The 26029-nt window shown below is 50.7% G+C and overlaps 1 protein-coding gene across 1 annotated transcript in view; it reads left to right on the top strand.

Annotated features, from left to right (window-relative positions):
- Window positions 1–458: 458 nt before the first annotated feature.
- LOC141155244 (class I histocompatibility antigen, F10 alpha chain-like) overlaps window positions 459–26029 on the top strand; it is a 44769-nt gene continuing 19198 nt past the window's right edge. Inside the window, exons 1-2 of the mRNA XM_073642045.1 lie at window positions 459–632; window positions 17814–18074. Of these exons, the coding sequence (XP_073498146.1) occupies window positions 584–632; window positions 17814–18074 (310 nt within the window). The 5' untranslated portion in view covers window positions 459–583. The remainder of the gene's footprint in view (window positions 633–17813; window positions 18075–26029) is intronic.

Raw genomic sequence — 26029 nt, forward strand, 5'->3', positions numbered from 1 at the left:
TCCTCATGTACATTATCTGTAACGGGGAAATATGAACATTGTGCACACATAATGAGGGAGCTGCGAGTGGATTGTCTTACATTTTCATTTTTTTTTCAACTTTTTTCATGTATTTTTTTTTATAAGAAACAAGTCACATGATCTCCTGACTACTTTTTATTCCTTTTGAAAAAAAGCCGGATGCGTTTTAAGAAAATAAAACGGATACAACATGTTAAAAAAAAAAACGATATTCTAGCTTCAAACTCCATCACGTTTGCATCACTTCTACAACAGATCAGGTTTGGTGCTTACAATATAAAAACGTGCAGCTTTCAAAAGTTACAAAACCGTGGTGTGAAACAAGCCCTACAGCTCCCACATCTCACTTTCACTTTCTCCGGCCTCTATCTGCCCGGTAACTGCTGACCACATACAGATTCATTCTCCTATTGGAGGAAGCTGCACCTCCCATCCAATCAGAGCTGAGCTCCGCCCCCCGGTGCACAGTGCCTGTGATACTGTTACATTATGTTTGTCTCATGTGATACTTGCTTTCTTCTCCTCGGGGCCCCCATATATCAGAGGCAGGAGGAGGAGGAGGATGTCCCCCCTCATTGTGCTGCTCCTCTATGTGTCTGCGGTGGGTTCTGGTGAGTATGGAGGCGACCGGTGATTGGACCTTATATTACATGTTATTACGTCTTATTTATGTCGTGTGTCGTCCTGTAGATTATATATCAGTGTGGTGTCGTCTATGAGATGCAAAAATCCAGGAAAGCTGCAGGTTGTGTGCGATAGTGTGAACACAACACAAGTGTGTAATAGAGCGAGACGGCGACTGTTGTGTGACCTCTGCTGTTATAATAGACGACACCTGTAATAAGTTATAATGTGCCGGTCACTACACAGAGGAGCGTACATTACACCCTGTACACGGAGGAGCGTACATTACACCCTGTACACGGGGGAGCGTACGTTACACCCTGTACACTGAGGAGCGTACATTACACCCTGTACACTGAGGAGCGTACATTACACCCTGTACACGGAGGAGCGTACGTTACACCCTGTACACGGGGGAGCGTACGTTACACCCTGTACACGGAGGAGCGTACGTTACATCCTGTACACAGAGGAGCGTACATTACACCTGTAAGGGGGAAGACCAGGGTGTGGGTACTTTCAAAACAAGGGATCCGGAACTGCCAGGGCCGTGCCTCTTGTTGCAGGAGGAAGACTGACTGCGAGACAGGAGTCAGGTGACCGGGAAGCTGGGAGTGTGTCCGGGGAGAGAGCTGAGGAGTCAGGTGATCGGGGAGCTGAGCTCGTGTCTAGGAAGAGGGTGGAATAGGCGTTTTTGCGCGGGAAAAGTGGCAGTGGACAGTGGGAGTCAAGCCCGACTAGAGGGAGAAGAGACGCAGGATCCCTGGAGCCGAGCAAGTGAGGTGCAGTGTTATGGACTAGGGGCTCAGCAGGTCAAACCTTAGACCACCCGCTGCTGCCAGAAGACGGAGCATTGTTTAGGCGGGGAAGCCAGAAGAAAGCAACACCGGCATCAGCCGGCAACTGCCTTGTGAGGAGCAAGAGTCAGCTAAGTGAAAAAACTGCCGTTGATTCTGCTACATCTAGCCCAACTGTGGATTGTCAGTTATAGCATATTACCTGCTACTTCCTTGTTGTCCCCATATTTCCCCTGTTTCTCCCTGTGTGGAGGTTGACCCTGTTATAGTAAATCCCCCTTGTTTATTAACCCTGCACTGGCTGCTCTGTGTTTCTGTGTCACTGCATCTAAAGTACCTGTGTTACATTTGACGTAGTCGGCAGGATGCAGCCTTTAGACACAGACACTGCAGATCAGTCCATCCTGGGAGCCCCTAGATCTAGCTTGCCGCTGGGGGCCATGCTCAGCAATCTCCCAAAGTTCACCGGGGACAATATGATGCTGTGCGACTGGGTTGAGAGAGTTAGGAGTATGTTACGTATGCATCCGATGACCCCAGCTATGCAAGCCGAAATAGCCTTACTGGCCCTGGACGGCGAGGCCCGGACTCCGTGATGTACTGCCCTCCTCATGACCGGGATACTGTAGAAAAAGTGGTGCGGATATTAGAAGAGATGCATGGGGATCCCACCAATGTAGGAGAGCTGAGGATACAGCTGTTTCACCAAGTGCAGCAGGAGGGGGAGACTGTGACGCAATATGTTAATGCATTACAGAGGGTGCATGCCTATATCACTAGAAAAGACGACATGGGGAATTTGGGAATGTGCCCCCCTGACGTGATCTTAAGGGACCAATTTGTGGCAGGCCTCAGGGATGTGCAGCTGAAGCAGGCCTTGCGGGAGCACCTGCGCGCTAACCCACGTATGACTTTTCTAGAAGTGGGGGCAGAGGCACGTGTGAGAGAGCAGGAGATGGGGGTGACGGCCCTGACAGGGATGGTCCGGAGTAACGAGGTACCCACCCCGCCTGTAGCTGAACCGGAATGGGCTCGAGACATGCAAAAGGAGATACAGGAGATGCGGGGTGAATGGTCCAGGCTCAAGAAGACCCCTGCACCGACACCAGAGATACCCAGATCGATTGCCCCAGTTAGGGAAAGAATTGAATTCAGGCCCCACCTCACAGGAGAGTTCCATAGAGAAGTGAGGCAGCCCTACACAGACAGAGACACGACCTGCTGGAAGTGTGGAGGCACAGGACATTATGCCAGGGGCTGTGCTAGCCGAGGGCAGCCCCTGTCGCGGCAGCCGTTAATCTAACGGGCTCCGTGTTTGGGGGACACAGCCCGGAGCCTAAGGAAGGGGAAAGAAAAAGAGGAAGTCCCAAGGACCTAGTTTCCACCAGCCCGACTGTCTGGGCCGAAATGAGCGGTCGGGCTGTTCACTGCCTGATTGACATGGGATCCCAGGTGACTACGATGACAAAAGCCTACTTTCAATAGCGATTTCCAGAGATAGTGCGGCCTGAATGGGGACCAGTAATTAGACTTACGGCAGCTAATCAATTACCCACCCCAGTCGCAGGGGTGGTGTGGATGAAGATCCGAGTGTGTGGAAAAGATGTGGGAAAAAAAGGGGTCGTCTTGGTCGCAGGGGGAACCAGAAGTGGACCCCCGGTGACCCTCGGAAAGAATGTGCTGAAAGGCAAATCCTGATTAGTGAGCCAAAGGAGATTCCTCTAGACAGGTGGGACCCACGAAACCCACAAAGGAGGGTTTTTCAACAATTATTCCGAGCTCCCCAGGCTCAGGAGACGTCGAGTGAAGGGAAGGTCCTGGGGAAAGTAATAGTACCAGCAGCTACGGCGCTCACCTTACCGCCAGGACAAACTGTACTCACGTTACCCGCATGGGCCTGCACACCTCTTGAGGGGGTTGAAGTACAGATAGAACCAACATCGATGGACAAAGTACCCCCCGGACTCCTGGTGGCTCGGACACTGGCCACCATCCAGGGTGGCAATGTTATAGTGCGGTGCGTTAGTCTGGGCGAAGGTGATCTCACACTCCCTCCCAGGGCGGAAATAGCCCAGATTCTGGGAATGCCAGAGAAGTTAGTGCGACCTGATGCGGTACAGCTGTCCGCTGTACGAGGAGACCCCTGGAGTCTGGTGGTCACCGTGTTGCCGGAATCCCACCGTGCTGGTGCGAAGGGTGGACGAAGAATCCTAGAACGAATGCGGGCTGAATTGACAGGACTTTCACCTCGACAGGTGCAGCAGGTTGAGGAGGTACTGGAGCGGTACCAGGAAGTCTTTGCTCGCCATGAGGATGACTTTGGTTGCACCGAAGCCATTACCCACGAGATTCCCATGGGGAGCGCTGCCCCAGTGTGGGAGAGATACCTACAGATACCTCCCCAGATGTATACAGAGGTTAAGGAGATGCTAGCCCATATGTTACAAAATGGTGTGATACTGGAGAGTCAGAGTCCGTGGGCAGCCCCGATTGTCCTGGTCCGGAAGAAAGATGGACCCTGCGGTTCTGTGTGGACTATAGACGACTGAATGCCTGTACAGTATGAGACTCTTACCCACTACCCCAAATCGAAGAGTCTCTGTCGGCCTTAGGGAAGGCAAGATACTTCTCCTCCTTGGATCTGGCCAGCGGGTACTGGCAGGTGCCCGTGGCCGAACATGACCGTGCGAAGACGTCGTTCATATTACCCATGGGACTGTTCGAGTTCAATCGGATGCCCTTCGGCCTGACTAACGCCCCTGGACGTTCCAGCGTCTGATGGAGAGGTGCCTGGGTGATTTGAACTTCGAGGCGACACTGATTTATCTTGACGACATAATTGTCTATGCCGCCACCTTCGAGGAGCCCCTCCAGTGACTGGAGCAAGTACTGAGCCACCTATAGAGTCATGGTCTAAAGGTGAAGCCCCAGAAGTGCCACCTGTTCTGCAAACAAATCGAATATCTCGGTCATACTGTGTCCGGTGAAGGAGTCAGGCCCACCCGGGAAAAGGTGGCCGCCGTACAGGAGTGGCCTACCCCGAAGACAGTGAAGGACGTTTGGGCCTTCCTGGGACTTGCTGGGTACTACCAAAGATTCGTGAAGAACTTCACCCGCATAGCCAACCCATTGCTTGAGCTAAATTAAGGGAGTGCCGGCGGGCTCCAAGAATCGGGCGATTCGGTGGGAAAGCAGACAGGAAGAAGCCTTCAATGCCCTAAAAATGGACCTGACCGAGGCCCCAATACTTGCCTATGCGGATTTCTCCCAACCATTCATACTCCACACTGATGGGAGCCTACATGGTCTGGGAGCTGTGTTATCCCAAGTATAGGAGGAGAAAGAGCGCGTGATTGCATACGCCAGTCGCTCCCTTCACGACTCCAAGAGGAACCCAGATAATTATAGCTCTTTCAAATTAGAGTTGCTGGCTCTGGTTTGGGCAATGACCGAGAAGTTTGCAGAGTATTTGTCTGGGTCCGAAGTACTGGTGAGAACAGATAACAACCCGTTGGCTCACCTGGAGAATGCGAAGTTGGGGGCCCTGGAGCAGCGGTGGGTGGCCCCATGGCCAGGTATTGGTATAAAATCGCCTACCGGTCTAAGGCAGAGAATACTCACGCCGACGCCTTCTCCAGAGTGACATATGAACGGCCTGATCATGACCGCGATGAAGATTTGGAGGCTGATGAGATCCCTAGCTTCCGAAGTTTCGTGGGACTGCTGGTCGTGGCGCAGGGACAGATTGGAGAGACGTCGGAAGAACAAGTGCTAGGGCGGCCAAGAGATGACTGGGTCAGACTTCAACAGACTGACAGAGAAGTTGCTCAATTACGTCAATGGGTGGCTTTGAGGCAGGTCCCCAGTCGAGAGGAGAGGAGTACCCTGTCCCCAGGACCGCTGAAAATGCTGGGACAATGGGAGAGACTGTGTTTGCGAGACGGGCTGCTGTACCGACTGGTACAGATACTGTGAGAGTTCGGGACCACCTGTCAAGTGGAGATCCCAGAGAAGTTGGTCGGAGTAGTGACTAAGGAGGCTCATGAACGAGGGGCTCACTTCGGACCAGAGAAGACATTTCAGTGGTTGCAGAGGCTGGTGTATCACCCCCGACTGCGATCAACAATAGAAGACACTTGTCGAAGATGCCGGAGCTGTGAGCTGGTTAAGCCCCCGGAGCAGCGGGTCCCCATACAAAGCATTGTGACTTCTGCCCCCTTGAAGCTGCTGATGATCGACTATTTGACTGTTGGACCAGCGCATCTCGGGTATGAACATTGCCTGGTAATGACAGACCGCTTCACAAAGTTTGTGGTGACCCCGACCAGAGATCAGACCGCCGAATCAGCTGCACAGGCTATCTGCCTAGACTTCATTAGAGTGTACGGCTGCCCAAAAAGGATCCATTCCGATCAAGGCGCCTGCTTCCAGGGCCGGGTGATGGAAGAGCTGCATCGGTTGTACAGGATTGAGAAGTCACGGACTACTCCTTATCACCCTCAAGAAAATGGGGCCTGTGAAGGCTTTAATCGGACACTGACCCAAATGCTCCGCACATTGGAGGAAGATCGGAAGGTGCGATGGCCTGAGTTTGTAGCTGAGCTGGTGTGGGTCTACAACAACCGAGTGAATAGTACGATGGGGTTCACTCCTTATACCTTACTGTTCGGGCGAATGGGGCAAGAGATTACAGAGTTACAGCTGGACCCCGAGGAGGACTACCTACGGACGGGGATGTCTTCCTGGGTCCGAGAACACTGGCATCGACTGCAGACCCTCCGACGGTTGGTACAACAAAAGTTTCGGGAGCTCAAACATCATGAGACATTTCCAGTTCGAGGGACAGGTCTGAGGCCCGAGGAGCGGGTGTTGGTTCGAGACAGGCGGCCCCGGGGCAATTTGAGTAGGCTGTGGGAACGGACCCCACACCGAGTGAAGAGCAGGTTTGGCGCTGAAGGACCTGTGTATGAAGTTCAACCTGAGGGGGCTAAAGGAGCCCCTACCAGAGTGGTTCATCGTAGTATGCTGCGGCCCTGTCTGTCTAAAGATGACACGGATGAAGAAGAATCACCTGCTTATAGAGAGGGTCCTGTCACAGTTGCCCCAAGCTACGATGTGGATGAAGAAGAATTGTTGATTTTACCTCCGAGCCCCAGCACTCGATTACCTGCAGTCCCCAGTGCAGGCGGCGAGGGAACACCATCGGTTGAAGCCACCGGGCAGGCGGAGATTGGGAATCCAAGTGACCCTGCACCCCCCATCGGTCAAACTGAGTTACGCCGGTCAGAACGGACAACAGCAGGAGTGCCTCCTCACCGTTACGAACAAGATCAATTTATATGGCAACGTATCGTCCAGGAAGTGCAAGAATGTGAACGTTTGGTGAAGGAACTCTCGCCCGTGGAATGGCGAGTTAAAGGAGAGCGGGAGTGTAAGGGGGAAGACCGGGGTGTAAGTACTTTCAAAACAAGGGATCCGGAACTGCCAGGGCTGTGCCTCTTGTTGCAGGGGGAAGACAGACTGCGAGACAGGAGTCAGGTGACCGGGAAGCTGGGGGTGTGTCCGGGGAGAGAGCTGAGGAGTCAGGTGACCGGGGAGCTGAGCTCGTGTCTAGGAAGAGGGTAGAAAAGGAGTTTTTGCGTGGGAAAAGCGGCAGTGGACAGTGGGAGTCAAGCCCGACTAGAAGGAGAAGAGACACAGGATCCCTGGAGCCGAGCAAGTGAGGTGCACTGTTATGGACTAGGGGCTCAGCGGGTCAAACCGGAGACCACCCGCTGCTGCAAGAAGACGGAGCATTGTTTAGGCGGGGAAGCCAGAAGAAAGCAACACCGGCATCAGCCGGCAACTGCCTTGTGAGGAGCAAGAGTCACCTAAGTGAAAAAACTGCCGATTACAACTGTGTCGATTCTGCTACATCTAGCCCAACTGTGGATCGTCAGTTATAGCATATTACGTGCTACTTCCTTGTTGTCCCCATATTTCCCCTGTTACTCCCTGCGTGGAGATTGACCCTGTTACAGTAAATCCCCCTTGTTTATTAACCCTGCACTGACTGCTCTGTGTTTCTGTGTCACTGCATCTAAAGTACCTGTGTTACACACCCTGTACACGGAGGAGCGTACATTACACCCTGTACACGGAGGAGCGTACATTACACCCTGTACACGGAGGAGAGTACGTTTCATCCTGTACATGGATGTAACAAGCTGGATATTACGTTTATATAGCTTCTCATTGCTGGGTGTCCATATTCGGGACCTGGTCCTGCTCTTCCCTTATTCACATTGACGTCACTTTGATAAGGTTTTAATACTAGAGGTTAGGACCATCCCGGCTGAGAACACCTTCGGTACACCTTGGCGCTGGTGTGTACAAGGTTTACCAAGTACCCAGTGTTATTTATATGCACTATTGCTTTTTCTTACAGCAGAGTATATGTTCATTTTGTTTCTATCTGAACTGTTTTTTTGTGTAGTGGACCTGCTCTATCATAGCTGGTTTTGCGGTAGGTGTTTAGTTTCCTCACTGTACTCTGTTTTGATCCAATGTACAGGGCAGGATTGCCTCATCTGGATATTAGGGCATTCTTATGTTTATTATGGGGCAATTTGTGCGATATCAGTCGGGGGAGGGGGCACCTGCAGTTTTTCTTTCTAGTGAAGTCAGCACCAGGTGTATTGGGGTTGGGATCATGTTGTCGTGCAGAGTTCTAGCGCAGTTTCACTTTATGACCGATAACGTAGCATCTTGCGCAGACTAAGGACTTGTCTGAAGAGATTCAGATTCGGCAATCAAGGTAGTCCACTTCCTAGGTGTTCCTGGATTCCCAAAACAGGCTGTTCTCTTCTCTTCTACTTATCTTGGGCATACAATTATTCAGCTTCACGTTCTTAATATCCTAAAATAAATATAGAGAGCACAGGCCAAAAGACCCGAGGCTTTTTATTGTACCTACAAAAGATCCATAAAGCACAGCATATAAAACATCATGTAAAGCCCAACTCATGTTTCACCACTGCTGCTTCTTCTGGGGTACAGCTAACTTTCAACTCCATATCATATTTACACTAAATATCAGTGTCCACACCAAACACGTATATAAAAAGTTTTTTTCTCTATATAAAAAAATTCACTAAATTACATTTATCTTTATTCCATCTGAGCACAAATACAATAAAATAAAAATATATCAATGACTGATGACAATCTAAACAATAAGACTATATGTGAAATATGGCTCATGTGTATCAAAATCTCATGGAAAAAAAAATATATTGTTTTAGGACGAATAATTTTATTCACAGGACAAGTGCGATAGAAGAAAGTATAACCTGTTCAAGTAGCACCTTGAAAGTGAACTCACCTCATAGCTGAATCCAAATCTCTTCAGCTAAGTCCTTAGTCTGCGTGAGACGCTGCGTTATTTCTGCAGTTTATCTTTGGGAGTGGGATCAGCTCCGTTTGTGTTTTTCTGCTGTGACTCGGGATGACGCGCCCCTGGGCCTGTGTCGCGCTGCGTTGCGCACGCGGGAGCTTACCCGGAGCCGGATCTGTTTAGGGTTGTAGTCTCGTGGCGGTGACCCGGTCCGTGCCCAGGGAGTCAAACTGGACGGCAGTCTGTTAGCGGTAGAAAATGGTTGATGACTACGCCACCCGTTGAATGCAGCCAGGGGGCTGCTGCTGCAGGGCAGACCGCTGAGGCCGGTGGAAGGATGGCGCAGCGTGATAGTATAACCCCCAACGGGAGGGGTATGGCCTCAGGGCAGCCGACGTGGATGATGGGGGTAGCAGGAACCACTCAGAGACGGTATGGTAGCGTTCAGGGTCTTTACTGGTAACAACGATAGACCCTCCCGGAGTACTAGCGAACGGGGGCCTGGTCAGTCCTTGAGCAGATGGGATCTCCCCTGGCCAGGCGTAGTTGTAGGCCTCCCAAGCTGACTGTACTCTTCTGGCTACCTTGCTAGAAGCTGATGTAAGTAGCCCACGTCCCTGAGTGTACCGTGTGGTGCTCACCCGTATGGCCGGTGACTCGGGGCCTTCTAATGGCTTCCGCTCCACGATGGCGGTGCTGGTCCCACGCGTGCGACCGGGCCTTCGGGCTTCTGGGCCAGGGGACCTGAAATCCCCTGCCTGACGGATTCTGCTGCTGGGTAGAAGTTAGTCCCCACAGCCTCGGACTCCGGGTCCGGTAAAGAATCTTCTTAGTCAGGGCGAGCTCTTTAGCTGCCAGCCCCTGACTCCTTGTGACTCTGCTGCTTCCTATGCTGCTCTTGTCTCTACTCTTCCTGGACTCACTAACCCTGCCTCAGCCCCGGGTTTATACAGGGGAAGTTCTTCCCCTCCCAAGGCTGGGCAGGAGGTGTGGCATGCACAGGATCCCTGACCAAAGGACCTCCCACCTGCTCTCAGACGTAATATCTCTATCACTGTGACAACCAGACCCCTGGGGTGTCACACTCCCCCCTAGTGAAATTTAGTACTCCGGGACTAAACACTTTTTAGAAAAATATAACAAGGTATATCAAAGAACAATAAAATACAATAAGGAAACACAATAAGATGGTCACGGATGTCCGCAACCGGGTGCAGTCTTTGAAGAAAAGCAAAGGTGTCCATTTCACCAACACAGGGAGACGTAACCAGGTAGGGGTCTGTCCTACCCCGAGTCCTTAACAGTCTCTAGTCCATCCTGGGTTACGCTCCAACTATATACAAAGGATTCCCGGTAAATCCACCGAAGACTCCTAAAAACAACTAGAAACACAAAATTACACACAAGCAACAATAAACAGGTAAACATTGTAAAACAACTTAAACATTTAGATCCTCCAACGTGCGGGTAACTGGCCTCTAGTGGCCCTAGTGGACCTACGGAGCTGACTGTCTGGCCCTGAACTACAGGGTGTAGGAGCTGTCAAGGGTAAACTGGGCAGCTGTCTACCGGCTCTTTGTCTCACTAGGGGTACGGCAGGCTCACTATAAGCAGAGGGTGGATTCTCCTGTTCCGCTTGGGTGGAGTCTTCTGCCTCCTGGACCGGCTGCTCTTCCAGCTCTACCCGTTGCTCCGTAGGTTCTTGGGATGATGGTTGGAGGAAGGTGAGTACGGGTACCACAACTGCACCATTGACTTGAGTCCAAGACCGAGGGAAGTCCCCGAGCACGGTACTAACCATATCTTCCCTTTCTTCCACGGGTCGATGGTCTTCCTGTTCCTCCTCAGGGTTCCTCAGTTGTTCGGGGCACTTCTTCAGGTGGTCCCGGGATACAATGGCTGTGGTTTCCCCTCCGTCTTTACTGATGGTACAGACCTTCGGGTTCTCGTGGCTTGAGGGCAGTACGGTGTACGGGTCCTTCTCCCACTGGTCGTCCAACTTGTGGAGCCGTCTCTTCCTCTTCAAGACCTGCTCTCCGGGTACCAGGGGAACAGCGGGAGCATACTGGTTGTAAGTCTTCTCTTGTCTTTCCCTAGCCTGACAGAGACTTCGCTCCACGCTCTCCTGTACTTTCCGGTACTGCTGCTGCCTCTCTGTGTCCCAGTCTGTTTCTGGTGAAGTGTCCTCGGGCGTCAGGACTCCCATTTCCAGGTCAACAGGTAACTTACCAGGTCTTGCCCTCATTAGGTAAGCCGGGGTACAGTTGGTGGAACCTACCGGGATGTGGTTGTATAGGTCCACCAGATCGGGCAACTTCTCAGGCCACAGACTGCGTTCTTCCAGGGGCAACGTTTTTAGAAGATCCATTACCACCTGGTTCATTTTCTCACAAAGTCCATTAGTTTGCGGATGGTAGGGTGTCGTCCTTATCTTCCGGCAGCCATACAGATTGCAGAATTCCTGGAAGACCTCCGCTTCAAAGGCAGGTCCCTGGTCCGTCAGCACTTGGTCCGGGTACCCGTGTGGACGGCAAAAGTGCTGCTGGAAGGCTCTAGCTGCTGTTCGAGCCGTTAAGTCCTTGACGGGGACGACAACCAGAAACCGGGAGTAATGATCCACGATGGTTAACGCGTAGACGTAGCCACTTCTGCTGGGGGTCAGTTTTACATGATCCAAGGCTACCAGTTCCAACGGTTGCCGGGTGACGATGGACTGCAGGGGAGTCTTCTGGCTGGCCCGGTCCTTCCTTCTCAGATTGCACGGGCCACAGTCTCTGCACCACTTCTCGATGGTTCCCCTCATGCCTACCCAGTGGAACCGCTCGCGCAGCAGGAACTCCAGCTTTTTCCACCCGAAGTGTCCAGCTCCGTCGTGGTATGCCTCCATCACCATGGCTGCGTCTCTTCGTGGCACCACTACTTGCCAGAGTAGTTCATGCGTCCTGGAGTTAACCATTCTGCGGCACAACTTCCCCTTGTAAAGGAACAGTCGACTCTTCTCTGCCCATAGTTGTTTGGCTTCCTCTGGAGCGTCTGATTCCAGGCTAGCCTCCGGGCGAGTCAGCATCTCCTTCACCAGTCGGACGGCAGGGTCGCTGTCTTGCGTTTCCGCCCAGTTGTAGTGAGGTAAGGGGTTCAACGTAGCAGCCTGCTTACTCCTTACCCGGTGGGAATACTGGATAGTCCCATGACGGTGGAACGCAGGGAGTTCAACTTCTTCCAGTCCCTCCGGATCTTCTCCTCCGTCCGGCAGGTTGGGCATCCTGGACAGGGCGTCCGCGTTGGTATTGGAGCGCCCTGCCCGGTATTTAATTGTGAACTCGTAGTTGGACAGACGGGCCATCCACCTCTGCTCCAGGGCACCGAGTCTTGCCGTGTCCAGGTGTGTCAGCGGGTTGTTATCCGTGTATACGGTGAACCGGGAAGAAGCGAGGTAATGCCTAAAGCGCTCGGTGACTGCCCATACCACGGCCAGGAACTCTAGCTTAAATGAGCTGTAATTTTCGGGGTTCCTTTCGGTGGGTCGCAGTTTTCGGCTGGCATAGGAGATTACTCGTTCTCTCCCCTGCTGAATCTGGGACAGTACGGCTCCTAGCCCGATGTTACTGGCGTCGGTGTAGAGGATGAAGGGCTGGCTATAGTCCGGGTACGCCAAGATTTCATCCCCCGTGAGGGCCATCTTCAGCTGGCGGAAGGACTCTTCTTCTAGCTTTTCCCATTTGAAGGGCGGCTTCTGGTTCTTGGCCTTCCGGGACTGGCCTATCAGGAGGTCCTGCATAGGTGCTGCCTTTTTGGTGAAACCGGGAATAAACCTTCGGTAGTAGCCTACCAACCCTAGGAACTGCCGCACTTCTTTTACGCTGGAAGGGCTTGGCCATCCTTTGATTGCGGTGATCTTATCGGGGTCGGGAGCCACTCCGTCAGCGCTCACCACGTGTCCCAGGTATTGCACCTTTGGTTTCAGGAGGTGACACTTGGAGGGTTTCACCTTTAGGCCGTAACTCGCCAGAGCTTCGAACACCTCCGCCAGGTGTTTCAGGTGGTCCTCATAAGTTTTTGAGTATACGATGACATCGTCCAGGTACAACAGGACCGTCTCGAAGTTTCTGTGGCCCAGACAGCACTCCATTAATCGTTGGAAGGTTCCTGGGGCGTTGCAGAGTCCGAACGGCATGCAGGTGAACTCGCTAAGTCCCATCGGGGTGGTGAATGCGGTCTTCTCCCGGTCCGCCTCTGCTACAGGAACCTGCCAGTACCCGCTAGTGAGATCCAAGGTAGAGAAGAAGTTAGCAGATCTTAAAGCAGCCAATGACTCCTCTATCCTTGGTAAGGGGTACGCATCCTTGTGTGTGATACGGTTGATTTTCCGGTAATCTACACACATCCTCATGGTGTTGTCTTTCTTTTTGACTAAAACTAGTGGGGCTGCCCAGGGGCTACAGCTATCCCGGATTACCCCAGCCTCCTTCATGTCTCTAAGCATCCCCTTGGCGTGTTGGTAATGTGCAGGGGGTACGGGTCGATACCTCTCTTTTATGGGAGGATGATCTCCCGTGGGGATGCGGTGTTCTACCCCCTTGACTCGCCCGAAGTCTAACGGGTGTTTACTAAACACTCTCTCATACTCTTGAACCACCCGATAGACTCCTTGTTTCTGGTGTGAGGGAGTGGAGTCAGTACCCAGATGTAGTTGCTGACACCAGTCCTCCATGTCTTTCTTAGAGCCGTTACCTTCCTCCGGGTGAGATGGAGGCAAGGGTTCCACAGATTGTATAGAATTTTGATTAGTGGTATATAATTTGGCTAGCGTGGCATACCGGGGCAGGTACACTTCCCTCTCCCCGATATTTATTATGCGAACGGGCACCCTCCCATGGCGTACATTGACCACCCCCCGTGCTGTCAAAATGGTGGGCCTACTGTCTGAGTAAACTGGTTCTACCATTGCCTGGTAATCTCTACCTCTCAGACCAATAGCTGCCCGGCACCAAATCATCATTTCACTTTTTGGGGGCATGGCAATAGGAAAAGGGTCACACATTCTTACGCTACCAATCTCACCGCCGGAGAGTTCCACTTGTTGCCGTTGCATCAGTGCCCGGATCTCTTTCTGGAGCACCCGCTGCTCGCCGGAGCTGGCGTTCTTGGCAACCTGCTGTAAAAGGAAAATCACCTCTGCAAGACAATTTTCAATTACATTAGTTCCTAGAGTTATTTTTGGGTGACTCTCATGTTTGTCAATATCTACAATGATCAGTCCCTGTGCGGCCAGTTCGACTCTACCAATTTTGATGGTCACCTCTTTAAATCCGATCTGTGGCACGGGCTGACCATTGCTGGCGATGATACTCAAGTCGTCGTCAGGGTAGCGGGTAATATCCGAGTCATTCCAGTACTGCTTGAAGAGCACGTACGGGATGGTGGTGACCTGTGACCCGGTGTCCAGTAGGGCACTCATGGGAATGCCATCCAGTACCACAGGCAAGACTGGACGTCCTCCCACATATCTGTCGCGCCAGTTCGATGGGCCTGGTGATCTTTTTCCTGGGGGTTGGCCCTCTACCCCAGGTTGTGCCCGTTTAAAGAACAGTACCTTTCCATATGTCCGGGTTGATTGCAGCGGCGGCAGATGGGTCGTCCGTCCTCGCTGTATCGGTCACTGGGTCTTCCTCTGGCCGGTGGGGTCCTCCTTGGTCGACGCCACGGGATGTCCTCCGGTCCGGATGCCAGCTGGATCTTCCCTGGAGTGGAAACCTGTAAAGACTGCACAGTTCGGGTTAGCGCAGCAACGCTTTTAGCTAGCTCTTGGACCTGATGGTGTAGGTCTGGAGCCGGGTCATTGTCCAAAGCCTGCGCATCAGCTCCCACAGGCCCTGCTGACAAGGGCGCCGCCTCCTGGTAGTAAGTGGTAGTGGGGCGTCTGTGGGTCACAACGCCACCTGGTGCCGGTTCTCGGAGCACCCGGATGGCTCTGTCCTTGAACTGTGCAAATTCTAGATGAGGGTCCTGTAAGGCCATTGCCCGCAACTGGGTGCGGTGGGCATTGCAATATAAACCCTCTATAAATTGTTCGGTCAACAGCCTGTCCTCGTCTCCCACTCCATTAGGGTCGGTCTGCTTAATGGCCCTCAGGGCCTCTTGTAGGTTGAGTGCATAGTCCCTTATACTCTCATGCGCTCGCTGCTTGCACCCGTAGAATCTAAGTTTAATCTCGGCTGAGGTGCGGGTATCAAAGGTGTCCTTCAGCCGGGTTAGTATCCCTGCGACAGTCTTCCTCCCAGGTGGCCAGGATTTTACTTCCCTTTTGGCTGCCCCAGTTAGTTGGGCCACCAGGATGCTCACTTTTTGCTCTTCTGTGAGGGGGTACACCTGGAAGAGGCTATCCAGCTTTTCTCTAAAGTCATGCAGGGTATGTGACTCCCCTGAGTACTGGGGTAGCCAAGCTGCTCCCGGGATATAGGGCATGGTGAAGGGCATAACTGCAACAGCGGTAGCGCTGGCGGGGGTTGAGGCAGTGGAGCTCTCCTCCGTATCCGACATCTTCCTCCCCCCTAGTGGACCGTGGCCTACCTTGCGATGATCCTGTTCCGTAGGCCGCGGCTCCGCAGTGGATCGTCAGGGTTGAGGACCTTCCGTCGCGCTCCTGTGACGTCGGCGTCTGCTGGGCTCCTTCCAGGACCTTACGCAACGTCCGGACGTGAGGCGGGGCTTCAGTTCTCGCGCGCTTTCGGAGTCCACGCCCCTCTTCTTCCCGCGCGGCGTCCTCAAGATGGCGTCCAATGGCGGGAAAACTCCACGGATGGCAGGAAGAAGGCTGAAGATGGCGCCGGATGGCGGGAAACTTCACCGATGGCGGGAAGAAGGCTGAAGATGGCGCCGGATGGCGGGAATCTTCACCGATGGCGGGAATCTTCACCACTGGTAAGTTTGAACAGTCTTTGCTTTTCAGGCACGCAGTACCCGGTGGTTGCGGGCACGTGATCCTGCCGACTACGCCAAAGTTGACGCGCCCCTGGGCCTGTGTCGCGCTGCGTTGCGCACGCGGGAGCTTACCCGGAGCCGGATCTGTTTAGGGTTGTAGTCTCGTGGCGGTGACCCGGTCCGTGCCCAGGGAGTCAAACTGGACGGCAGTCTGTTAGCGGTAGAAAATGGTTGATGACTACGCCACCCGTTGAATGCAGCCAGGGGGCTGCTGCTGCAGGGCAGACCGCTGAGGCCGGTGGAAGGATGGCGCAGCGTGATAGTATAACCCCCAACGGGAGGGGTATGGCCTCAGGGCAGCCGACGTGGATGATGGGGGTAGCAGGAACCACTCAGAGACGGTATGGTAGCGTTCAGGGTCTTTACTGGTAACAACGATAGACCCTCCCGGAGTACTAGCGAACGGGGGCCTGGTCAGTCCTTGAGCAGATGGGATCTCCCCTGGCCAGGCGTAGTTGTAGGCCTCCCAAGCTGACTGTACTCTTCTGGCTACCTTGCTAGAAGCTGATGTAAGTAGCCCACGTCCCTGAGTGTACCGTGTGGTGCTCACCCGTATGGCCGGTGACTCGGGGCCTTCTAATGGCTTCCGCTCCACGATGGCGGTGCTGGTCCCACGCGTGCGACCGGGCCTTCGGGCTTCTGGGCCAGGGGACCTGAAATCCCCTGCCTGACGGATTCTGCTGCTGGGTAGAAGTTAGTCCCCACAGCCTCGGACTCCGGGTCCGGTAAAGAATCTTCTTAGTCAGGGCGAGCTCTTTAGCTGCCAGCCCCTGACTCCTTGTGACTCTGCTGCTTCCTATGCTGCTCTTGTCTCTACTCTTCCTGGACTCACTAACCCTGCCTCAGCCCCGGGTTTATACAGGGGAAGTTCTTCCCCTCCCAAGGCTGGGCAGGAGGTGTGGCATGCACAGGATCCCTGACCAAAGGACCTCCCACCTGCTCTCAGACGTAATATCTCTATCACTGTGACAACCAGACCCCTGGGGTGTCACAGGGAGACTGTGGGGACTTTATTGTTGTTGTTTTGTTTTTTTTGTGTGTGAATAGATTTTTGTGTTTAGGTTTCCTGTCATCATTGTGCATGCTGGAGGTCATAATGTGGATGTTTGGGCATCTAGAGAGCAAGTTAGACACATAAAATTGGATCTGCTCTGATTGAGGAAGGGTATCCAATAAATGGTCTTTGTTTGGTCGGACATACTGGGGAAGAGGTTGTTGAGGAAGGTGCGTTCCGTGCAAAGGGTCAATAAGGCCACGATCAAGGTCAATAGATAGGATGGAAAGTTTGTGGGTAGACAGGTGGTGTGATAGTTCAGGACAAGGAATTAGAGATGACACTTGAATGTGGAGGTTATGAATTTGTGGGTGTTAGCAGTGCAGGAAGGGCTGGAGCGAGTCGTCGTCGTCGTTTAGAGGAACTTTCATTAGTAAAGGGTCATAAGAGTGAGTTGTGGAGGGAGAGATGTGGCCATTAGAGGGATGGATGGTAAGAAATTTGGTAAAGAAAACTGGTGGGTCCCAGTTGAGGGCTCAGAGGACAGATGAGCAGACTGTCAGTCCCAGGTCAGTCTTCCAGTCTGAGCAGCAGCGGCTGAGGGGAATTATTTTGGCTGTTGTGTGTTGGTGACGCACATCCTGGCAGTGGCTACATCTCCGAGGAAGCTGCAAAATGTCTTATTGTTCTATGTTTTGTCGTATATGTTAATAAGTCGCTGCGGTGGCCATTTAACTCATGTCACACAATGTCTTTATTTTAGAGAACATCACTAATCCCACAATCATGTACACAACAGAAGGGACATTACACCTTGTACACGGCACAGCGACTTTTGCAATTCTTCTCTATAGAGCTTGGTGGAAAGTTACATGTGAGATAAGGAGAAAAATATGAAATGTTACACTATGCTGCCACTCACATAGATGATGGAGAGCGGTCACCTCCACGCTGTCCATACCTGTGTCACCTCCTCCTGTGTCCTGTATGTGTGATATGTGACACTCTCTGTGTCTCTCAGACAGTCACTCTCTGCGATATTATCAGACGACGGTCTCTGCTCCGGGGTCCGGGCTGCCGGAATACTCATACATTGGATATGTGGATGATCGGGAGATTGTGAATTATAACTCAGACAGCGGTAGATACCGACCCAAGGTCCAATGGATGGAGAAAGAGGACGAAGGATACTGGGAGAGAGAGACACAGAAAGGAAAACAATATGAGGCTATATCCAGATATAATGTGAGGACAGTGATGAGCCACTTCAACCAGAGCGGAGGTGAGAGAAAGATATACTGTATACAATATACATTATATATGTGCTCTATGTAACATGTCACACATCTACATATCACTGTTGTAATACAGCAACTTGCTGGCATTACGGTAATGGTCCAGGATATGTTTTACCTGACCATGTACCTTCCCCCTCAGGTGACTGGTCACATGACTGTGACATAGCACAGGTCCTGCGCGCACAGAATGTCTGTCTGATCACATGACTGTGACATCAGCAAGGTCCTGTCAGTATGTGTGTGTGTGCACGGGATGCATATATAAACCCTGCTTGATGGGAGACAGGTGTGTTCTGTGAGAGAGGCGTAAGGCCTGTTCCCGTGTGTGTGGGACACCGACCGTGTGAGGCCTAGTGAGGCCGAGTGAAGCCTGGTGCCTGAAAGGCAGAGCCTGTTTCCTGTGTGGATGTCAGTGGCCTTTGAGGGAACGACGGCTAGAGACCCCCACCTGGGAAGCCGCAAAGCCACAGTGGTGGCAGAGTAATAGACTGAGACAGCTAAACCCGGCAAAGGTAATACACTACGTTATATGGACATTGCTATGGACATTGCTATATGATTACCTTGCTGAAGGCTGTACCTGGAGCAAGTGGGCCTGTGTGTCACTTGGCTCATGAATATTGTATATATGTGTGTCGGCGTGCCACTGAGTTGGACCCGGTCATATGCGGTTTATGAAGTAATAAACTGCAGCATTGTGGAAAAACCGGAAAGACATTGCACGTGTGCATTGATTGTCGCAGCGAAGCGAGTATCCCCCACTATGATGACTAGTGCTGCCCTACATATGGTTCGAGAAAGCGGGCAACTGCAGCCCGGTTGCTAGCGGCAACGACAACCCGGTTGCTAGGGGCAACGGCACAGGACGACGAGTGTGAATTAAAGCATCTGGCTGCAGCTTGGTGGGGTTGCGAAGATTGTCTTCGAACTCAAACCTGGTTTGCTGTGGCTCTGCGGGGCCACGAAAATTTTCGGGGAGAGCGGTGTAAAGTGTCTAGTGTGTACCGTGATAGCCATGAATGGTGCAGTATCTCCAGACGGAATGGAGAAGGAGTTAGATGACCGTGTGCAATCGCTCTTCGGCATAATGGAGTTTCCTGAAGAAATGCAGGAGCAGATAATGATGGCTGTGAAGGGAGCAGCAGATGAGTCTGAAGCTGTTGAGCGATTGAAATGCCTGTGGGAGAAACAACAACAGGACTCGCAGCAGGCATTTGAGAAACAACAACAGGACTCGCAGCAGGCATTTGAGAAACAACAGCAGGTATGGGAGAAACGACAAGAGGTCGTGGTGCAGGAAGGGCAGGAGCTGTTGGCCCGTTACAGAGAGGCGGCAGCGGACCATTCCTTGAACTCTTCGGGGTCGCCCTTGTTGTCCCAGAGTGTCCGGGGAGGTGGTAAGAGCTGTTGTGAACTGAGTCCCAAGACTATTGTTGATTTTTCTTGTAAAAATTCCCCTGCCGGTGTGGTTGTTAAAAAGGGGGCGGAGACTAAAAATGGGCGGTTGTTCAAAACAGCGTGGAGGATAAAAAATCAAAAAAAATTACTGGTTGTGGGTTGGTACCTCCTAAAAATGACAATGTGACCGTTGATAACGGAGTAGCTCCAGTAGAAGGGGGTGACGTCAAAGTGGGAGGTGACCTGTTAGTCCACAACACCATGGGGAGTGACACAGACCCCGTAGCTGACGGTGACACTACGAAAGTAGAAGGAGAGGTCAGTCAGGAGGGGCTAGACGAGGCGAGAAAGTCCCCATCTCGTAGACGGCGCAAGGGCCACAAAAAGGTTGCTCCTGTAGACTTGGCTGAAAGTGAAAATAAGGAAAATGTAGTACTGTGTGCCTTTGTTTCAGGGGTGGATCCTCCTTCCGAGGCAGAAGAGGAGGCGGCCAGTCGTGACCAAGAGCTGGAGCCTATCAGCCAGCAGTGTCAGAGTGACGTGCAGCCACTATGTGGAAACCTGGAGATCGTGTCCTCAGACCAGCAGAACCTGGAGTCTGAAAGGCAGAAAATAAACCAGGTTGTGAGGAACTTGCAGCGTGAACTGGAGGAAAACAGCAAGGAAGTCAACAATTGGAAGAAAAAGTTCCAGAGAAATAAAGAGGAGGTTTTTCAGTTGGAACTTGACAAAGCGGAGTTTGAAGATGAGCTGTGCGAGTTGAAAGATAGGTTCTCCCTGGTACACGTAGAGCTGATACAAGTGAAGCAAAAGCTGGATGAGGGACTACACCAGAGGGATAGAGAGCTGTCTGCCTTAAAAGAGGCGCTGCAGGTTGAAGTTTCCGGACGTGACCAAAACCTAAAACGACTGCGCGAACAGTTCAACCGGGAGCTATGTGACTCCAAGAAGGAATATGGTGAAAAGCTCAATAGGGAACTGCAACAAATCAAGAGAGACTATGAGGATCTCCTCAGGGTTAAAGGAAAACTAGAGGATGATAAGGTGGATGCAGAGCTCATACGCCAAGTGGTTGAAACCACTCTGCAGGACACCCGTAATGAAAATGGTAATCTCTGCAGAAAGACCTTAGATCTGGAAGCTCAGGTGAAGGAGCTGCAGACGTTCTGTGATAATCTCCAGAGGGCAGAGACGTGCCTTAAGGAAAGGCTCAGCAAAATGGAGGCTGAGCAGAAGCAGATGGAGGAGTCTATCGGAGAAGCCACAGACCAGGGCCAGGAGTTGGCTGCTGGTGATGGGAGGTATGAAGCAGATACCTCCTCGAGTGATGTGAGCTCGGATGATTCGGTGGATTTAGGAGCCGAGATCAAGGAGTCGCTACAAACCCATTGGAAGCAAGAGGAGCTTCAGAGACAGGCCGCTGAGAGGCGAGTGGCGGAGCTAGAGGAAGAAGTTTCCGGGCTCAAAAGTCGCCTGACAAAGTATCACTCAGTGAACGAGGCCTTCTTGGAGAAGGAAAAGGGCGAACACGTTGCACTCACTCCCTTATACCAAGAGAGTGTGGGCCTGAGGAGAGCTAAGAGAGTGTTAACCACAGATAAATATGAGATGGAAGTGGTCAAGACGAAAATTGGTGAATTTGTAGCTGTGAGTCAGCTCAGGGGAAACGTAAAGGTGGAAGAAGCTGAAAGTCAGTTGTCCCTGAACCCTGAGCTGGTTGATCGTATGGAAACCACTGGTGAGACCGAAACATCTTGGTACAAGTGCCTTGTAGATGTGCCCGTGGATTTGAGGGAAGAATGCACCAGTGAGTCCGTGCATGAGGAGTTTAAGAAGGCCGTGGGAGCCTGTAAGGTGTACTTGACCTCAGAAGCTAAACAGCTGGTGGTCCTGTCCATGACCGAAGTCACAGTGAAGAGGGTGGCTATCCTAAGTGACATGCACTAGCGATGTATTCGCACAAAGCGGTTTCTCCGGTTGAAGACGGAACAAGCCGTTAGACAACTGGAGTTGATGAGGAAAGCTCACAGTATGCGTGAAGAGGTCATCCGGGTGCCTCATGTTCTGGTGAGGAAGCTTGTTGGGAGAAATGGTCGAGCCATGCAGATGATGGTCAAGAAGTCTGGGGTGGTGAAAGTAACCAGTTCACGTGATCGTCAGGACTGGATACCCGACGAAGACTGCATGGTATCATTCTCCGCTGTAGGAACAGAAGAAAGCCTGGGATATATGCGCATGCTGTTGAAGTACCGAGTGACCTACCTGCGAGAGGTAGAACAGTTGAATCTCGCTAGACTGCGAGTGGATAGACAGCATCATCTGAGTAGCAGAAGAGGGCAGCCGTCTAGAAATTATGAGACCAGACAGAGAAAGGGCCCCTTAAATAACAGAACAGCTATAGCTGGAGTTAGGGACCTTTCAAGATGTCCTGAGAGTAGTGGGCGTCGGTTTAGAGGTAGTGAGACCTCCAGTAACTCAGGTTTGAGCAGCCCATACAAACGACCCAATAGAGGACGGGACAGTACGGAGTCGAACCGGACCTTAGATACCAGGGCATGTGAGTCACACCACTGTATGACCGACCGCTGGGAGCGTGGGAGACCTGACAAGGTTACGACTGACCGCTGGGAGCGTGGGAGACCTGACAAGGTTACGACTGACCGCTGGGAGCGGGGGAGACCTGACAAGGTTACAACTGACCGCTGGGAGCAGGGGAGCTCTGACAAGGTTACGACCCGGAAAGGTGACCTGACTAAGTCAGTGACAAATGGTAGGTCCCTAAGGAATGGGCTAATGTCGTTGACTAATGTTCCAGGGGCTGAGTAGCACAATTGTAAAGTACATGGTCTCTATGTGAACTGGGGGTTATAATGTCATTGTGTATATTATGTGTTCAACCCCACAAGTTTGAACAGAGGGGAGGGATATGTAATGCAGCGACTTGCTGGCATTACGGTAATGGTCCAGGATGTGTTTTACCTGACCATGTACCTTCCCCCTCAGGTGACTGGTCACATAACTGTGACATAGCACAGGTCCTGCGCGCACAGAATGTCTGTCTGATCACATGACTGTGACATCAGCAAGGTCCTGTCAGTATGTGTGTGTGTGCACGGGATGCATATATAAACCCTGCTTGATGGGAGACAGGTGTGTTCTGTGAGAGAGGCGTAAGGCCTGTTCCCGTGTGTGTGGGACACCGACCGTGTAAGGCCTAGTGAGGCCGAGTGAAGCCTGGTGCCTGAAAGGCAGAGCCTGTTTCCTGTGTGGATGTCAGTGGCCTTTGAGGGAACGACGGCTAGAGACCCTCACCTGGGAAGCCGCAAAGCCACAGTGGTGGCGGAGTAATAGACTGAGACAGCTAAACCCGGCAAAGGTAATACACTACGTTATATGGACATTGCTATGGACATTGCTATATGATTACCTTGCTGAAGGCTGTACCTGGAGCAAGTGGGCCTGTGTGTCACTTGGCTCATGAATATTGTATATATGTGTGTCGGCGTGCCACTGAGTTGGACCCGGTCATATGCGGTTTATGAAGTAATAAACTGCAGCATTGTGGAAAAACCGGAAAGACATTGCACGTGTGCATTGATTGTCGCAGCGAAGCGAGTATCCCCCACTATGATGACTAGTGCTGCCCTACACTGTGCATACATTATATATGTGCTCTATGTAACATGTCACACACATCGTACATATCACTGTACATACATTATTTATGTGCTCTATGTAACATGTCACACACATCGTACATATCACTGTACATACATCATATACAGTACAGACCAAAAGTTTGGACACACCTTCTCATTTAAAGATTTTTCTGTATTTTCATGACTATGAAAATTGTACATTCACATTGAAGGCATCAGAACTATGAATTAACACATGTGGAATTATATACTTAACAAAAAAGTGTGAAACAACTGAAAATATGTCTTATATTCTAGGTTCTTCAAAGTAGCCACCTTTTGCTTTGATGACTGCTTTACACACTCTTAGCATTCTCTTGATGAGCTTCAAGAGGTAGTCACTGGAAATGGTCTTCCAACAATCTTGAAGGAGTTCACAGAGATGCTTAGCACTTGTTGGCCCTTTTGCCTTCACTCTGCGGTCCAGCTCTCCCCAAACCATCTCGATTGGGTTCAAGTCTGGTGACAGGGGAGGCCAGGTCATCTGGTGTAGCACCTCATCACTCTCATTCTTGGTCAAATAGCCCTTACACAGTCTGGAGGTGTGTTTGGGGTCATTGTCCTGTTGAAAAATAAATGATGGTCCAACTAAACGCAAACCGGATGGAATAGCATGCCGCTGCAAGATGCTGTGGTAGCCATGCTGGTTCAGTATGCCTTCAATTTTGAATAAATCCCCAACAGTGTCACCAGCAAAGCACCCCCACACCATCACACCTCCTCCTCCATGCTTCACGGTGGGAACCAGGCATGTAGAGTCCATCCGTTCACCTTTTCTGCGTCGCACAAAGACACGGTGGTTGGAACCAAAGATCTCAAATTTGGACTCATCAGACCAAAGCACAGATTTCCACTGGTCTAATGTCCATTCCTTGTGTTCTTTAGCCCAAACAAGTCTCTTCTGCTTGTTGCCTGCCCTTAGCAGTGGTTTCCTAGCAGCTATTTTACCATGAAGGCCTGCTGCACAAAGTCTCCTCTTAACAGTTGTTGTAGAGATGTGTCTGCTGCTAGAACTCTGTGTGGCATTGACCTGGTCTCTAATCTGCGCTGCTGTTAACCTGCGATTTCTGAGGCCGGTGACTCAGATAAACTTATCCTCAGAAGCAGAGGTGACTCTTGGTCTTCCTTTCCTGGGGCGGTCCTCATGTGAGCCAGTTTCTTTGTAGCGCTTGATGGTTTTTGCAACTGCACTTGGGGACACTTTCAAAGTTTTCCCAATTTTTCGCACTGAATGACCTTCATTTCTTAAAGTAATGATGGCCACTCGTTTTTCTTTACTTAGCTGCTTTTATCTTGCCATAATATAAATTCTAACAGTCTATTCAGTAGGACTATCAGCTGTGTATCCACCTGACTTCTGCACAACACAACTGATGGTCCCAACCCCATTTATAAGGCAAGAAATCCCACTTATTAAACCTGACAGGGCTCACCTGTGAAGTGAAAACCATTTCCGGTGACTACCTCTTGAAGCTCATCAAGAGAATGCCAAGAATGTGCAAGGCAGTCATCAAAGCAAAAGGTGGCTACTGTGAAGAACCTAGAATATAAGACATATTTTCAGTTGTTTCACACTTTTTTGTTAAGTATATAATTCCACATGTGTTAATTCATAGTTTTGATGCCTTCAGTGTGAATGTACAATTTTCATAGACATGAAAATACAGAAAAATCTTTAAATGAGAAGGTGTGTCCAAACTTTTGGTCTGTACTGTATGTGCCCTATGTAACATGTCACACATCGTCCATATCACTGTACATACATTTTATATGTGCTCTATGTAACATGTCACACATCGTCCATATCACTGTACATACATTATATATGTGCTCTATGTAACATGTCACACATCGTACATATCACTGTACATACATTATATATGTGCTCTATGTAACATGTCACACATCGTACATATCACTGTACATACATTATATATGTGCCCTATGTAACATGTCACACATCGTACATATCACTGTACATACATTATATATGTGCTCTATGCAACATGTCACACATCGTACATATCACTGTACATACATTATATATGTGCCCTATGTAACATGTCACACATCGTCCATATCACTGTACATACATTATATATGTGCTCTATGTAACATGTCACACATCGTACATATCACTGTACATACATTATATATGTGCTCTATGCAACATGTCACACATCGTACATATCACTGTACATACATTATATATGTGCCCTATGTAACATGTCACACATCGTCCATATCACTGTACATACATTTTATATGTGCTCTATGTAACATGTCACACATCGTCCATATCACTGTACATACATTATATATGTGCTCTATGTAACATGTCACACATCGTACATATCACTGTACATACATTATATATGTGCCCTATGTAACATGTCACACATCGTACATATCACTGTACATACATTATATATGTGCTCTATGCAACATGTCACACATCGTACATATCACTGTACATACATTATATATGTGCCCTATGTAACATGTCACACATCGTCCATATCACTGTACATACATTATATATGTGCTCTATGTAACATGTCACACATCGTACATATCACTGTACATACATTATATATGTGCTCTATGCAACATGTCACACATCGTACATATCACTGTACATACATTATATATGTGCCCTATGTAACATGTCACACATCGTACATATCACTGTACATACATTATATATGTGCTCTATGCAACATGTCACACATCGTACATATCACTGTACATACATTATATATGTGCTCTATGCAACATGTCACACATCGTACATATCACTGTACATACATTATATATGTGCTCTATGTAACATGTCACACATC

The sequence above is a fragment of the Phyllobates terribilis genome, unplaced genomic scaffold, assembly GCF_046119375.1.
Source record: "Phyllobates terribilis strain yellow unplaced genomic scaffold, ASM4611937v1 Scaffold_7__3_contigs__length_470593459, whole genome shotgun sequence".
NCBI lineage: Eukaryota > Metazoa > Chordata > Amphibia > Anura > Dendrobatidae > Phyllobates > Phyllobates terribilis.